The sequence below is a fragment of the Lepidochelys kempii genome, chromosome 1 (genome assembly GCF_965140285.1).
Source record: "Lepidochelys kempii isolate rLepKem1 chromosome 1, rLepKem1.hap1, whole genome shotgun sequence".
In the NCBI taxonomy this organism is placed as follows: domain Eukaryota; kingdom Metazoa; phylum Chordata; order Testudines; family Cheloniidae; genus Lepidochelys; species Lepidochelys kempii.
The window spans coordinates 294873750-294890922 of NC_136380.1; the positions used below are offsets into that span (position 1 = coordinate 294873750).

A 17173-nucleotide genomic window follows, 5' to 3' on the forward strand; every position below is an offset into this window, starting at 1 on the left:
ACTGCACCACCCTCTCCACACTCATACTCCCTTGCCCCCGGAAAGGACATAAAGGGAGCAATGGGCCCAGTTATCCCTCACTTCTTTCTTACTGCTCCTGACAGCAAGAGAGAACTGTTGCAGTGTCCACATACTCCGTGCACTGACCTGTTAGTTGTCAGGATAATTAGCATTGTTTATTAGTGTAGTTAGTTAATAGTTACTTTGTTACACCATTTGGCTTAAAAAAAAATTAGATTAGATTTGGAGTTTACCTGGTACTTAGTTGATATGGCTAAAACTAAATCCCTGGGATTTAAAACTCGTCCTTCTTGAAAGGCAGCTATGTTGTTTAATGATGGACAGTCTTGGTGTTTCTTCTGCCTTGGTGAGGGACAGAATCCTGATAAGTGTTCAGTCTGTTCCTATTCCAAGAGCATGCACAAAGCCACTGAGGCTCATCTGAAGCTCTACTTTTAGAGCACTAATGAGGGCCTCTTCACAGCCCAAGGCTAAAAAGTCCTGCTTCCTCAGTCTATTTGAATGAGCACTCTGCTGAGCTGTGGCTCTACACCAAGCTCCTAGGCACTTTCTTAATCTAAAATTACCGAGTCTGACAGGACAGACAAGAACTCCTCTACCCAGTCATTGTCTGAAAGCGGTTGGAAGCAGTGCCGCTCCAGGATCAAGCACACATATGGTCACCCATCCTGGTGCCCAATAAAGACAGATAAAAGACTTACCATGACTCAAGATATGATGCCCCTCAGGCAAAAGGCAGTTGGTAACCCAGACTGGGTTCCTCTGATGCCTTGGTACAGTTAGTCACCAGGAACTCATGGCACCATCTGAAACCATGGTCTTCATTTCCCTCAGTACTGCCATTGAAACATCTACACTTGAGCCTCGGTGCCCATGACTAAGACTTCATCTCCACAGTGCAGATGTTCCCAGCAGTGACGTTTTAGGTACCCATTTGTCTAATGGTCACCAGGCTACTGGAGTCACCCCTGCTATCTGCGTCACTTAGCAGAGGTGCTTCTGCCTCAGTGCCGACTTCTGATGTGGCTATGGTAGTGATGAACTCACCTGTTAAATTCTGTCACTTGGTTGTGGGGGACCCTAGAACACCTGACAAGATAGCTTCCCCCATTAAAGGAAGCATATTCATTTTCTTCTTGCCCTTCAGAGTATAGCAGGAAGATATTTCCACATACACCTCACTCTTCCTCGTATAAACCTTACTGGTCAGATAGATTCTAGAGAGTGCCATTATAGGCATAGACATCAGGAAACTTGAGGAGAACATTCTTTGTGGCTTCACCCCTATGGCCTCCACTCCTGTGTAATTCCAGGACACCTTGTGCTGCCCTTATCCTCACTCTTCTGCTCTGTAGTTATATCTCTCTCTCCTACAAGACCCCATAGATTTACTCAGCAGGGTCAGTTAGTACAGTCTCACAGTCTGCGACAACAAGACCATGACAATGAAGAATAGCAGCTGGAGAAGGAAGAACACTTATTCTAAACAGCAATTCCTTCTCTTCAGTTCTTCTCCTAGTTAGATAGATGATTTCAGGATCTTCTGAGAGCTTTTAAGGCACACAGCAGATATGTTAGAAATTCTGGTAGAGGTAGTATAGGAAAATCCACACAAACTACTAGGTATCCTGCACTCTTTCATGTCTTCAAGTAGCCTTACCATGCCCATTAATGAAGGCTTGTTAGAACAGCTAAAATCTTGTAGTAGACCCAAGCACCAATGGCACCTAATTCCAAAAAAGCTGACAAGCAATATCAGGTTTCCTTTGAGGGATCATTGAGCCCATTCTGCCTTTTGATGTCCTTGGGTGGGTGGGAACATCACAAAGGTATCTAAGGCACAGATATGGTCCCAATGGATGCGGCTGAAAGGATCTGATCTCACATGCATGGGACACATGCACACCAGAAGCAGAATCTGAGTGGACAACACAATCTCAAAGAACCTCAGCTGCTGTAGGTTAAGTAACCATTCTTTTCTCTCTCCCCTCCAATTTCAGCTAGGATGTATGTCGTCTTCATTTTGCCAAGGCCCACGATTCCTTATATTCTTCTGAGTGAGAAGATTCCCTTCTGATCTTCGCACAGCATTTAAGTCAACTTTCTGCTTGTTAAAGGGGCTAGGTTGTTGAGACTGAACCTCCCTATCTTAGATATAGCACAGCTATAGAAATACTGTTCTGTCTCCCCTTCCTCCACCACCTTGCCAGCATTTCTCATCCTGGACCTAAAGTAGCTAAATCTAGGAGTGAGAGAGTAGTTCAATCTTTGTCCATAGGTTTTATCTTCTGTTGACTTCGAAGAAGGGTGCCAGTTCTGATGGGAATCTTTTTTTTTCTCCATTTGTGTATCTGCTCCTCAGGATTTGAGGTGGGAACACCAACTCACTATATATGACTGCACAGAATTCAGATGGTACTAACTCTTTGTCACTATCAACCTTGGCTGGACTTGAAAGTCTTCATATCCTGTTGTCGATCTCCTGACCTTTCCGTTTCTTTTATGAAGTATAAGTTTTTGATTCACTGTCTCTCAATTCTGAGCTTCCAGCTTACCTGTATGAGTCTGGTGCCTCGTACAGCAACTGATCCCTGGGATCTGTAGCTTGCAGATTTGGTAATCTTGTGAGGCGGCAGCAGGCTGTTAAGAGTAAAAAAGTGTGATGGGTCTGTTGTCTTCCTTCCTAGAGATTGTGTTCCCACAACTGTCCTAGATCCAACCATCTGAAAAAATAAGAACCATTACTTCTGAATTTCTCTTATACACTGTCCTGTATTATCTTAGTCTCTCTCATTTATAAGTTAACCTTATGATCACTGTTTTTATTTGTGGGACACTTTGTTCTCCCATTATAGATTGGGACAGTTCATCTTGACTGATGGACTGGACAAATATTCATCACAAGATTTTACATTGGCTTATTTCCTGTACTACTATTATTTTTGTAGCAAATTTTGTTTTAACATGCTACGTAAATTATTATTGGAGTATTTTTGGCAGAAAACACATTAATGTAGAAAATATACACAACTCTCAGGGTGCGTCTGCATTCAAAGTGGTGTCAATTGTGTCTTAAATGTTGCTTTAAAATCTAACTCAGACTGACTTTTCTGAATGCAAATAGAAAGCTGCTTCCATAACCGTGGAAACAATTCCAAAACAATAAGTTCTTTTTCCCCATCTCTTTTCCAAATTATACTTGGGCAAGCCAATATTCTTGGGCAAGCCTCAGAATAACTTGTAACATAAAAGGAAAATACAAAAGGTACTATGGCATGATATCATAAACCTTCTTGGAAAGCTAAAATACTGTGATATTTGATTGGATTTTCACTGGTAACCTATGAAGATATTTTAATAATTACGGAAATTCAAGCAGCAGTGGTCTGTATTAAATTTAGTCTTAACAAGCTGGATGACCTTGAAATAATAGTTTAGGACAAAATAAACAATTTTTATTACAAGGATAATAAAAATTATTGACTGTAGGAAGGTGAGAAACATTTTATACATGTTTTGTAAGTAACAGACTAATGATAGCAGTGCTTGGAGACTTTAAACTGGAATGTTTAACCCAAAGTATAAAATGCTTGTTCTCTTTGCACCACCAAATTAAGAGACTGAAGTGAGTACAAAATGTTACTTCAGCAAAACACTGTACTGTGACAAATTGACAACAAGCTGCTGGTGTTTTTGTTTTTAAACAGGGCAATATGTACTTTCAGCAAGGAAAGTATGATGAAGCAATAAAATGCTACACAAAGGGGATGAATGCTGATCCGTACAATCCTGTCCTCCCCACAAATAGAGCATCTGCTTTCTTTAGAATTAAAAAGTAAGAGTTGTTATCCAATTTTTTTCTTTGGAATACTATTTTGCTTTGAATTGTAGTCATAAATATATTGCTTGTCATGCTAAGATCCACAGGTCTGTTTATGTGCATTTTCAGCCAGCTTGCAGCTTTGGAGGTAGAATTTGATTTGCCAGGATTGAAAGTGTCTTTTTCTGAAGTTATCAGTTTCAATCTGCCTCCACAGCTTCAGACTGGAAGTCCCAACCTCCCTGTTGTAGAGTATTTGAGTGAAGACACTTTTTTGCCCTCTAATATAGCCTCAAATTTTCACAGTGCTTCCAAGGCTTCCCATTTTTGGCAGAGGGAGATTGCTTTTCGCCCTACTGCTGAGGCACTGTGGTGTCTAGAGACCCTGCACACCTATTATATTGGAGTGCATCGTAAAAAAGAAAAGGAAAAAATATTTGTTTCTTAGGGATCATCTATACAAACACTTAGATGGCAGCAAGCTGGGGTGTAACTAGCCTGCCGCACACCAAGTGTCCATGTGGACCCTGCTGCTGCACATTAGCTGTTTCCCAGTATGTTTTAATCTGCCCTGTTTGGGAATAGATTAAAGCGCACATGGTAATTTCTAGTATGTGGCAGCATACACGCTAAATTCCCTAGCACAGTGCTTCTCAAACTATCTGATGTGGTGGACCAGCAATTCTTCTTCCAGTGTGCCAGGGACCAATACCATATTTGCCAGGGACTGGTACCATATTTGTGCCATATTATTATCGTATTCGCATAGGCATGTAGCACATCAGATCAGAAAAACTGCCATTCCAATTAATACAGTGAAGAATGTTAGTGTGGCGTACTCGCGGAGATGTTCCTATTTAAATACATTGAAGACCGACTGAAAGGCTGTGCGTCTGTGCGGATCGTATAAAATGACTATTATTCATTTACGATCCAAGAAAATATTATTTGAACATTTGCAGTAATATTAATTTATATCGGAAACAATATAATGAATATAATAAAAGTTGGCAGACATTTTTTAGGGGGCTTATCCACTCCCACCTGACAACCTGCTGCAGTGTCTTTTTCCTCCACCAGCTCCGCTGATCAGTGCGGATGCTGTCAGATTTCACAGAGCAACACCACCAACAATAATAATTAATCCTCCTCTCCCCAAACCTGCGCTCAACTGTCTTCCAGCATCAAGGGGCTACTTTTTTTTTTTTTTTTGGAGTGGGTGGAGGGGTGAGGAAAGAGAGGGGATGGCAGCCAAGCCCCAGAAATTGCCAGAGATGAATGAGTCTTCTCCTCATTAGTGTGTCCATGGGCTTTGTCTGCTCAGGGCTGGTTGGAGGGGCAGCGTGAATGGATGGCATAACGTGCAGGAAACACACACCTACATTACACACACTGCAGCTCGTGCAGCGCCTCTCCCTCTCCGCGGCAGGGGGCAATGGCAACAGCCGCAGCAGAATCGCTGGCAGCTGGTGCTGCAGCAGCTAGGGTTGAGCCAGCATGAGTCGGGGCTGTGCGTGGGGAGCGGAGCGGAGCCGGTGTGAGCAGAATGCGCTGCCTCGGGTCCCAGGCACCACGGACCGTCAGCCAATGGGTCGCGGTCCGGCACCAGTCCGTGGACCACCACTTTGAGTAGCGCTGCCCTAGCGTACTTCAGTCTGCTCCCATTTCAAAGCAGGCTAGGTTAAAGCTCACTAGGCAACATTTAGTGCACAGCAGCAGTGTCTGCACGGACACTTAGTGCACAACAGTTTAGTCTGGGGTTGATTTACACCCCAGCTTGTTGTGAACTAAGTGTTCATGAAGACAAGCCCTTACTGCTCCTTTTATCAAGTACCTCAACTGAGATCTAAACCTCATTTCTGGGCATGATCCAGGCAGTTTATTGGGAATTCAGTCTGGGCAGCAGGTATTGCTCTAGCCTCCTCCAGATGTCAGGAAAAGTCCCAGTTGTTTGTTGTTTGCCCTTTTACTCCCAAAGGGGATTACCATCAGAATAGTGCTGAAAATACTTTGAGGAAGAGTCAGAGTTCCTGTCAACAACTAATGCCGAATACCGCCCCTCTAGCATCATCTTTATTTAGCGGGTTAATGTCACTGAATCCCCCCAAAATGGACTCTCTAATGTTTTGTCATACTTTGGGTAAATGTTTCTCTTTAATCTAAATTGTATTCAAAATAAATAATTTCCAGTATTGTTATAGGTTTTCTGTTGCCGAATCTGACTGCAATTTAGCACTTGCACTAAATAAGAATTATATAAAGGCTTATTCCAGGAGAGGAGCGGCTCGCTTTGCTTTGCAAAATCTTGAGGGGGCCAAAGAAGGTTAGTCGTTTTGGTTTTTTAAACAATTCTTATTGTACATGCAAACTATTTTATACACTTACTACACTAAAGCTTCTTTTTGTAGATATTTGTTTTGTTTTTATCCCTGTTGATAAAGGACTCTTGATTTCCATTTTCAAGAAGAAATCAAATGGGATGCCAGATTGAGTTTATCTGGCAAGTTGAAAAGGGATAGTAAGTCTAAATAAGAAGAGTAGCTACAAGTAGTATATGAAATAATAGGATTTTTAATGGCTTAGAATAGTAAACTGTGTGACATCTTAAGCCAGCTAGCTAGGTTTTTTTGTAGTACCACAAAATGACTTGATAGAAGCTGTTAGTTCACATTTTGGTAATACTTAAATATGCTAGTTTCTAATTTCTCACCTGTAATGTTGTTATATAAAAATATGTAATTTTGATGTCCTGTCTACTGTTTAGATTATGAAAAGGTTTTAGAACTGGATCCAGATAACTTTGAAGCAAAAAATGAACTCCAGAAAATCGATCAGGTAAGAGAGATGAATCGTTGCTAAAAGTCTAATAAACACCTTTTTTATATTTAACTTGATTCGTGATGTCAAAAAAACCCTTTGTTAATTTTATATTTATGGTTTTAGTACATGGCATATTTCCCCCCAGGATTTTAAGGAAGTTTTTAGTCTACTTCTTGCAAATTTATGAGCATTGATCAATGAAATGGTAGCTCATTGACCTACAGTGGACTAACACATATAAATCTTGATGGAAAAAATAGAGGATACCAATCTTCTGACTATGTCATGTTTCTAACCTGTTTTTGATATCTTTCTTTTTGTGTTTTTTGTTGGTTTGGTTTTTTTTTAAATATTTCTGATCAGTCCAGCACAAGTCACATAGTAGCACTGTATATAAGTGGATGAACTTTACATGTTCTGTTAGCTACAAAGTAATTCTGGCTGAACGTATGCTTGAGTGCACTCTACTTATGCCTCAGACTAATTTTTGTAGTTTGGAAGCGTGGTGAGTGGGTGTAATCATGGCAGGAGATCAAAAATCTGTGGATTAAAGTCTATGGTAGGTCCACCACGCAAGCAGTGTACTGAGAGAATGTACATTATAATGAGTTGTGATAAATACAAGTTTTTCGGAGTCCAAAAATATACACCTGTTATTTTGGAAGCATTTGGAAAAGTTACTTTTAAAACCAATCTTCACCCTTTAAACATTGTAATGAACTTGAAAATGATTTGCCAGATGGAGCTGATGTTGTACAGACTGTGCTGGGAATAAGCGACAACTGTGCTTCAGAAACTGGAACATCAGAATAGGAATTTTACTGCCCTCTGCTAAATATTTTAACAAAAATCAAAGTTGTGCTTCACAGAGATGCTGTGATGGAAGCATGTGGTAGGTAGACACTTCAACACAATGAAGAGCTCTAGTCCCTTTTAAAGAGCTAGTCCCTTTTAAATGTTTTTATTTCTAACAGTGAGAAATTGTATGCAACCAAGTTATAACAAAGTAGCTTCCTTAAAAATAAATAAAATGCTTTCCAAGATAGTTTTGATTAGACTACAAATTGTGATGTATTCCAGTTGAAGAAGATTTTGTGTGTGTCTGTAGACTTGTCTACATGGTGCCTTAGTCCACACCAGAAGGGACGTAAATTCTAATGTGTGCCAGCATGTTGCACACTAAATGGCCTGTGTGCATCCTGCTGGCATACACTAAAAGATACCTAGTCAACTTAGTGAGTGACATGTTAGTGCACATTAGAATTTACACTCCTGACTGGTGTGGACAAAGCCACCATGTAGACAAGGTGTGTGTGAGAGAGAGAGCGCGCGAGAAAATGAATTGAATAATATTGCTGATGCTATATATCCCAGGCTCTAACATCAAAAGAAAATTCACAACAAAATGAAGCTGAAGAAGTCGGAAAGAAGCTTGAATTAACAGAAGAAGAAAAAAAGCAAATAGAAGAGCTGCAGCTCAAGCAGAAGGCTATTGCGGAGAAAGATTTGGTAAATCACATAACCTTTACACATGAGGGGAAAATGAACAAAACATTTACTCAAGATATGTAACAGTATACTATAATTTTACTGTGCAAGTATGAACAACAAAAGTACATAGTATCTTTTTTTATCTTTGTACTTCATTCCTTTGTTCATCTGTACAAAGTGTGTATTTTTTAAGGGTGTGAGGTGGGATTTTATCTGGCTAGTGCCCATTGTTTATTATGGTTGAGTGGCTTTTGTATTAAAGTAGCACCAGAAGACCCCAAATGGGATAGATGTCATTAAGCTTTATGTGAGGCAATATACTAATACATAGGAAAAGTGTATTCCCGCTCCAAAAACCTTACAATCTAAGAACCTGATTCTGCGATGTATTACACATAGGTTGACCCCAGTGTGCCCAAGTGGAGTCCCCGTTGCAAATTTGGGGCCTAAGATGAAATGAGGCAAAGTGGTTACAACAAACAGGGAATGCGGGAGGTTGTGGGTAACCCTGACAGGAACATGTGGTGCCCAGTTAGTTGATTGTGATAAACAAAGAAATAAAATAGATTCAAATAAACTGTAGGGGCCACTACCTACCTATTTATTATAAGTTTGCATTTTCTTATTGACAAGACACACTAACTGGGTCTTGATGTGGGATTTGGAGGACAGAGTAGTAGTTTTCTGGACTAGTTTGGGGAAGGTCCTCCACGCTTGAAGGGGTGATTTGGAAGAAGGTGTTGGGGGAGTTAATAATTAGGTTATTAAGGATGGGATCATTGAAGGGGCAGTGCGTTATGCAATAATGTACAAGAGCAGATAAATAAAAAGGGATGGAAATCTGAGGATTGTGAGGACAAGAAACTTTAATCTGATGATGCTTGAAGAAGGAGTTAGTGGAGACAGGGCTGGATTAGGGCATATTCACTCTGGACATGACCCTAGGGACATGGCTCCTGGAGTCCCACAATAATGTCTGAATTGTAGCCTTGACTTAAAAAAAAAAAAAAACCCTGCTTCTAGCCCTCAAGGTTATTAAGAAAGCCTTGTGAATGTAAACATTGTGGTGTTGATGGAGTGATGTCTGCCTGAGTTTGCCTGCAGTCTGAAATGATAGTTCCAAGAGCTGTGAATTTACCCATTCATCTTACAGGGTGGTTAATACTGAAACCTGCTGCTTTGAGGGGCCTTACCTTCACCACCTCATCAGGGGACTCTGTGAATTGCTGAGGGATTTGTAGGCATGGTTCCATCATGTGCTAGACTGGTGTTGGAAGGGGGCTGACTCCTCATTCATTCAGGGCAGAGCCATTCTGCCTGAATACGGGGACGAGGGTCATCAAAGGTAGTAGTGGCAGGCCCATCCCACCACAAGCAGGAGTTTTGGGTGGCATGAGGGCATAACTACAGCATGAGGGTGGGGATGAGCAGGGGGTTCTCCATGTGGATGGGCCCTGGATTGCCTGAGAGGAGATAGTCAAAGAGGGAAGGGAGACATAATTGGAATGGACCAGGAGGAAGATTTTAGAGCATCATTTCAAATGGAGTGGCCGCATTGGATGCTGGGAAGCTCAGCAAGAAGAAGATGGCAGTAGGGAAGATAGGTGGCAAGGTTCCAAGAAGAGGGTTGTAGTAGTGTGGAGAACAAGAAAAAGCCAGATCTTGGAAATAGTATGGGAGGAAGAAAATTTGGACATGACCAGGCTTTGTGAGGGCTAGAGAGAGGGCAGAGTTGAAGATGGCGCCAAGGTTCTGGGCCTACATAACTCTCAGGATCATGGTGATGTCAACAGTGACAGAGTGAAGAGGGTTTAGAGGGAAGATAAGTTTCATTTTGCTCAAGTTGAGTTTAAGTTGATAGTAGACTTCCATGAAGAGATGTCAAAGAAAGGGACTGAGTGGCAAGGGTGGATGGAGACAGAAGTGTAGATGTACACTTGTTACTAATTGACATAAATAGCATAGGTGAAATCATATGAGCGCTTAAAATATCCAGACAGAGAATGCAGAGGAAGAAGAGAAATGGTCAAAGAGTGGATCTTTGTAGCAGGAGGAATGAGGTGTTTCCACCAAAGGAGATGCTAAAGGAAGGCAAGGAATAACACTTTCATGAAGCAGGATATGATCAGCTGTTAAAAAAGCAGCCAACTGATCAAGGAGGATGAAGATGGAGTAGAGGTCCTTCAACTACTGTTATGAGTTCTTTAGAAACTTTGATAATTGTATGGAGGTAGATTGGAGAGAGAACTAGGATGGAGTTGAAAGAGAGGAACTTAAAGCAACGAGTTTAGAAGCTGAGGGCTAATGGTAAATGGAAAGATAGGTTAGGGTCAAGAGTGAGTGTTTTAGGATGAGGGAGACCATAGCAGGCTTATGCTTGTGAGGGGAAGGAACTTGAGGAAAGAGAGAGATTGAGGAGAATGGTAGAGGAGGAAGTCAGAGTGGGGATCAGGCGATAAAAGATGGGGTCACTGGTGCAGATGGAAGAGTTGGAGAAAAACAGCGTGTGTGAACCTTTGAAGTTTTGATCTTGAAATTGAGGAACTGAAGTAAGCTGTAAGAGAGCTGGGTTCAGTCCCTGGCTCTGCCACAGAATGCCTTTGGACAAGTCACTTAATTTTACTGTGACTCCGTTCCCTATCTGTAAAATGGAGTTAATACTTCCGTAACTTATAGGGGAATTGTGAGGATGAATCAATAAATACAAGGGAAACACATGGATATTCAGGCAATTTGGGGAGTGATTAAGGGTGAGGTGAAACATTAAAGTACATAGACTAGGAGGCAGCTGCAGATTTGGCCCTGGAATAGAACTTGGCTTTTTTTTGTTTGCTGGGTTGTAAAGTACTAAAGATGTGCCTCCTTGCTGCCATTTTCAGGGTCTCCAAGAAGGAAAATGGAGAATATCTTCTTTGGAGCCATCTAGAAAAAATCTCCACAATGACTCCCTTATCCACTGTACTATCCTCTCCTTCCAGCAAGAAGGCAGAATTGGATAAAAACAAAGGCAGTAATTGCCTGTCTTCTATCTCTTGCAGCAAATGCTGCCTTTCTTGTGTTGCTGGAGTCATACGCAGAAATGAGGCTCTTAACTTTCTTTTCTTCTAGGTTTTTCTTCTAGTTTTATTGTGGGGTGAGAGGGTGGAAGGAGGATTGTCTCCGAATAAAATAATTAGGAGCCTTTTTTAAAATGGCCTCTTTTTCATCATTTTTCAAGGCAACAGTGGTGCCAGGTATATTTTTTTCAGAATAGCCATAATAACTAGAGATACAGACTTCTATAGTCAGGGGGAGGAATTGTGCATTGACAAAGCATTTTGTGATCTGAAGATGATGAGTTAGAGGGCCTACATAGAGAAAGAGGATCTCTTGGCTTTTCTTACAGCTAAGTCATAGACCAGGGTGGGAAACCTGAGCCTGAGAAGGAGCCAGAATTTACCAGTGTGCGTTGCCAAAGGGCCACAGTAACATATCCACAGCCCCCCGTCAGCTCCCCCTACTACCTCCAGTGTCTCCCACCCGCCAGCAGCACAGCCGATCAGCACCTAACCCTCCATCCCTGCGCCTCCCACCTGCCACGATCAGCTATTTTGTGGTGTGCAGGAGGCTCGGGGTGGGGGCGGTGGAGGAAGAGGAGCAAGGGTGCAGCAGACTCAGGGGAAGGGGCGGGAGCCTTGGGGGAAGGAGTGGAGTGTGGCTGGGGCAGAGCTAGGGTTTGAGCAGTGAGCACCCTGTAGCACATTGGAAAGTTAGCACCTGTAGCTCCAGCCCCAGAGTTGGCACCCATGCAAGGAGCCTCATATTAACCTCTGAAGAAGCTGCATATGGCTCCGGAGCCACAGGTTGGCCACCCCGTCATAGACTATTTTTAAGGATTCCTTACTCTGAAATCTGTGTGCTTTTGTTTTTCCTCTGTGCTTATAAGTTTTCTTCCTTCTCACTTATTCTGGAACAGGTGGTACTATAGGTTATAGTTGGGTCATATGGAGTCATATAATCTTGAAGTAACTCCGTAAGCTTTTCTATAGCTGATGTCCTATAACTATCTGGAAAAAAAAAAAAGCATCATAGATGTAGATTTCTACCATAATGCATTAGAATGTTTTGCCACATGCATTATTTGTGATTCTAGATTTTATTTTATTCCTAAATTATTATCTTCTAGTCTTCTTCCAAAGAGCAGGGATCTGATGAATAAACTGCACACTGCTACCCTTATCTGAGCAATGATTGAGTCCTTTTTTTAATAGGGCTGAGTCAGTGGAATCTCCCATCAGACATTTAAAAAAGAAAAAGTTTATACTCTTTTTAAATAACTTTCTATATGAAACATAATGAAAAACATTTTTTTTTAAATTCTGCAAGTTATAATACTTATTTTTCATCAGTATTTTTGTTGTCACATTTTCTAAATAAAGCTGCATCAATTTATTTTTCATATAGAGTTAGTGATAAATTTTATCAACAATTGACATTTGGTCTTTTTATCACATTCTCATATATACACACACATATATATATATATATATACACACACGTATAAACAATAGAAAAATAAATATATTTTTCTATTGTTTATATATATGTGTGAGTGTGTGTGTGTATTCTGTTAAATATAATCATCTCACACAATGGCGCTGGTCTGTTGTGAGAAATTAATTTTGTGAAGAATATTTGAGTAGTGGTAAGGTTAAAAAGTTAATCCATGTTTGACAGTTTTTCCAGTGTGTTATTTCTAAATATGAAAACTAAGTAGACATCTGGCTACAAAATGTCTCCCATTTAATGTAGTAAAGTACTTCTCAAACCTAGCAAACTTTAAAGCGCATCACTTATTAATGTGACTCACCTTGTTAGTATTTTTAAATGCTCACCGGTGTATAGTGTTTGTCAGAACTTCCTTAATATTATACAATTTTTCCATTCAAATATATCAGGGAAATGGATATTTCAAAGAGGGAAAATATGAAGCAGCAATTGAATGTTATACACGTGGTATAGCAGCAGATGGCACCAATGCACTTCTGCCAGCTAACAGAGCTATGGCCTATCTAAAGATTCAAAAGTAAGTGGAGTTAAGTGTATACTTCTCTATTCTTTGTAAATTGGGAACAAAAAATGATACATCCGTTTCATTTAAATTCAAACCATTACTGCCATTCATTCTATCTTCTTCTTAGAATTCAGTGTAAAATATATTCAAACAAATGTTCAGTTCTTTTCAATGTCTCCGTTAATATATGCATATGTCGTCTTGTGATTAATTTTTAATGAAAACATTTTGAAAGAGAGAAAAATGGGGTTTGGTTGAAACTACAATGAAACTTGAATCATTGTCTCACAATTTGACCAGTCCTATTTTTCTTACTTTTAAAGTTCTGTGCAACTGTACTCACCTCTTCAAAGGACCTGGATCAATACTGTTTATGTATGACAAAAAGATAAAAAGGTTTCAGAGTAACAGCCGTGTTAGTCTGTATTCGCAAAAAGAAAAAGAGTACTTGTGGCACCTTAGAGACTAACCAATTTATTTAAGCATAAGCTTTCGTGAGCTACAGCTCACTTCATCGGATGCATACTGTGGAAACTGCAGAAGACATTATATACACAGAGACCATGAAACAATACCTCCTTCCACCCCACTCTCCTGCTGGTAATAGCTTATCTAAAGTGATCACTCTCCTTACAATGTGTATGATAATCAAGGTGGGCCATTTCCAGCACAAATCCAGGTTTTCTCACCCTCACTCTCCTGCTGGTAATAGTGATGAATAGTGGTGAAAGTTGCTAGATGTCTCATATAGGATGTAAGGGAGCTAATTTTGCTAAAGAAATTGATTCAAATTTCAAACTTCTGAAGGAATGGTTATAAGCAGTCTATAAAACAAATATTTTTAATTATACAAACTCTTTTCAGTTATGGATGTAGGAAGGTAGTTGGGTTTTTGTTTTTGCTGTTTGAGTAAACCAAAAAATCCCAGTAACAATAGATGCACATGCTTGTCTCTGGAATTTAATTTTACAATCAAATGAGACAAATGTTTCTACCATTTGTAAAGGCTTTTTCCATGTAGTATGTGTTCTGTGTGGCTGTCACAAAATTCAGGTATACAACCAATATATTAAAGTATATAATATAGAAAATTTTAATAAATCTGCTAGATTACACTTATTTGGAAAAATATTGCTTTCTAAAAACTCTGTAGTTTGTTGTGTGTTTATTAAAAAAAAAAAGTCTAGAAATAAATACTGTAGACAGAAGCTGGGAATTTAGATCTGTGATATCACTGGATGTAAGAAAAACTAAGCCTAAAATTTTCAAACCTAGGTGCCTAAAGTTTAAACCCTTAGATTGAAAGTCAGGCCTCTTTTATTGAGTGATTAAGTATCAAAGGTGTACTGAGCTCCTGAGCCTCCCATTGACTTAATGGGAGCTGGGGATGCTCAACACTTCTGAAAACTAGGCCACTTCTATTTGTGACTAGATATGGATTTAAGGATTTAATTTTAGGCATCCGGATATTAAACCTTTGGTCCAAATGTTTATACCTTGGAGAAACTATTTTTATTTTTAATATTGAAACTGTGTTTTCATTACATGATTAGTATAATAATCTTTTAAAATTTATTTTCTGCTGAGATATGAAGAGGCAGAAACAGACTGCACACAAGCTGTACTACTAGATGTTTCCTATTCTAAAGCTTTTGCCAGAAGAGGGACTGCCAGATCAGCACTAGGAAAGCTAAAAGAAGCTATGCAAGGTGAGACTTTGAATGCAAGTAAATGTTTGTGATGGGTTAGGTACCATATGTAGATTTATTTAGTCCTGATTCTTTAAACACCCAATAAACAATTAAACCAATTTATTGGCATTTCCAGTATATTGGGGCACGACTTCTAGGAAGACCAATTTTTTGGTACCATGAATGTCAAATCTCTAATTTTTTGTGTTGGTAGGCCAAATTGAAGATTTATTTCACCTACCACCCCTTATTCATTTGAACAGATAATTTTATCTCGCTAAAGATTGCAATGGAATGTATTATTTAAAGAGTGTTGTAGAAGGGTTCTAGGTTTGGATTTATATGAAACATAATGAAAAACATTTTTTTTTATATTCTGCAAGTTATAATACTTATTTTTCATCAGTATTTTTGTCGTCACATTTTCTAAATGAAGCTGCATCAATTTATTTTTCATATAGAGTTAGTGATAAATTTTATCAACAATTGACATTTGGTCTTTTTATCACATTCTCATATACACACACACACACATATATACACACACGTAAACAATACGTGCAAGGAACTAGGACTCAACAGCATGGGACATGAATATTGGAAGAGTGGGAGAGATGAAGACTGATACAGTAATGGTCATTAAACCAACCTAATTTTTAAGCTTCAGCATGTATTTTTAGTATTATCTCTAACCAGAAACTACATTAAGATGGAGTCTAGTTTGAGAATAGTAATTTAGGGGAAAATATGTCACAGGAAAAGTGTAACTGTTAGAGAAAGAAACATGATAAAACTAGGAAATTCAGATTAAGATTAAATTTAAAAGAAATCCAGACATGTTAAAGGTATGGAAATGCAGAGTTAAGGCACCTAAACAACGTTAATCCTCTGTACTGACACCGTGCAATAACCACATAGTTATAATTAAAGCATTTTAGTGTTTATAGTTCCATTTTAGGTAAAAATTATTTTTTTTAAAGACATGTTTTTTTTTCTCAGCCCTGCTGCCTTGTGGTATCACTACAGGAGAGAGTTATGGCTGTTTGGGTGCCCTAATTATGTATTTGTAGTTCCTATTTAAATGTAACTTGCCAATCAATCTTAAATATGGAACTGTGACTGGTGCTTTCATAATAAGTCTTATTTTAACATAAAATGTGTTTTTCCCACCTAGTTATAAAACATTTCTTATATTATATATTATTAGCTACTAGGAAATAGTCTAGCTTTATATTTTTCCAAGTTAAATGGAGTTAATTTTTATATTTTATTTTAGGGCTGTTGATCGATCACAGTTAACTCACGTGATAAACTCAAAAAAGTTAATCACGATTAATTACACTGTTAAACAATAGGATGCCAGCTGAAATGTATTAAATATTTTTGGATGTTTTTCTACATTTTCAAATTTATTCATTTCTATTACAACATAGAATATGAAATGTGCAGTGCTTACTTTATATTATTTTTTATCACAAATATTTGCTCTGTAAAAATGATAAACAAAAGAAAGTGTTTTTCAGTTCACCTCGTATAAATACTGTAGTGCAATCTCTTTATCGTGAAAGTGTAACTTACAAATATAGATTTATTTTTTTTGTTACATAATTGCACTCAAAAACAAAACAGTATAAAACTTTAGAGCCTACAAGTCCACTCAGTCCTCCTCCTTGTTCATCCAGTCGCTAAGAGAAGCAAGTTTGTTTACATTTAGGGGAGATAATGCTGCCTGCTTCTTATTTACAATATTACCTGAAAGTGACAACAGGCATTCGCATGGCACTTTTGTAGCTGGCATTGCAAGGTATTTATGTGCCAGATATTCTAAACATTTGTATGCCCCTCCATGCTTCAGCTACCATTCCAGAAGACATGCTTCCATGCTGATAAATTTAATTAACAGATTTTTTTAACGAGCCTTGTGACACAATTCTCCCCCAAGGAGTTCTGTGTCTCCTGTTCTGTTTTACCTGCATTCTGCCATATATTTCATGTTATAGCAGTCTTGGATGGTGACTCACCACATGTTGTTTTAAGAACATTTTAACAGTAGATTTGACAAAACACAAAGAAGGTACCGATGTGAGATTTCTAAAATTAGCTACAGCACTCCACCCAAGGTTTAAGATTCTGAAGTGCCATCTGCAATCTGAGGCGGATGAAGTGTGGAGCATGGCTTCAGAAGTCTTAAAAGAGCGACGCTCAGATGCGGAAACTACAGAACCTGAACCACCAAAAAAGAAAATTAGTCTTCTGCTGGTGGCATCTGACTCAGAT

At 39.1% G+C, this 17173-nt stretch overlaps 1 protein-coding gene across 7 annotated transcripts in view; it reads left to right on the plus strand.

Moving 5' to 3' along the window:
• RPAP3 (RNA polymerase II associated protein 3) overlaps positions 1–17173 on the plus strand; it is a 50397-nt gene that overhangs the window by 21055 nt on the left and 12169 nt on the right. For all 7 annotated transcript variants that reach the window (XR_012156781.2, XM_073327966.2, XM_073327968.2 and 4 more), the window contains 6 exons: positions 3729–3856; positions 6043–6164; positions 6606–6676; positions 8036–8170; positions 13090–13217; positions 14793–14914. Coding sequence is in view for 6 of the 7 variants with exons in the window: in XM_073327966.2 (XP_073184067.1) it covers positions 3729–3856; positions 6043–6164; positions 6606–6676; positions 8036–8170; positions 13090–13217; positions 14793–14914 (706 nt within the window). In the remaining variant the exon portion in view is untranslated. The remainder of the gene's footprint in view (positions 1–3728; positions 3857–6042; positions 6165–6605; positions 6677–8035; positions 8171–13089; positions 13218–14792; positions 14915–17173) is intronic.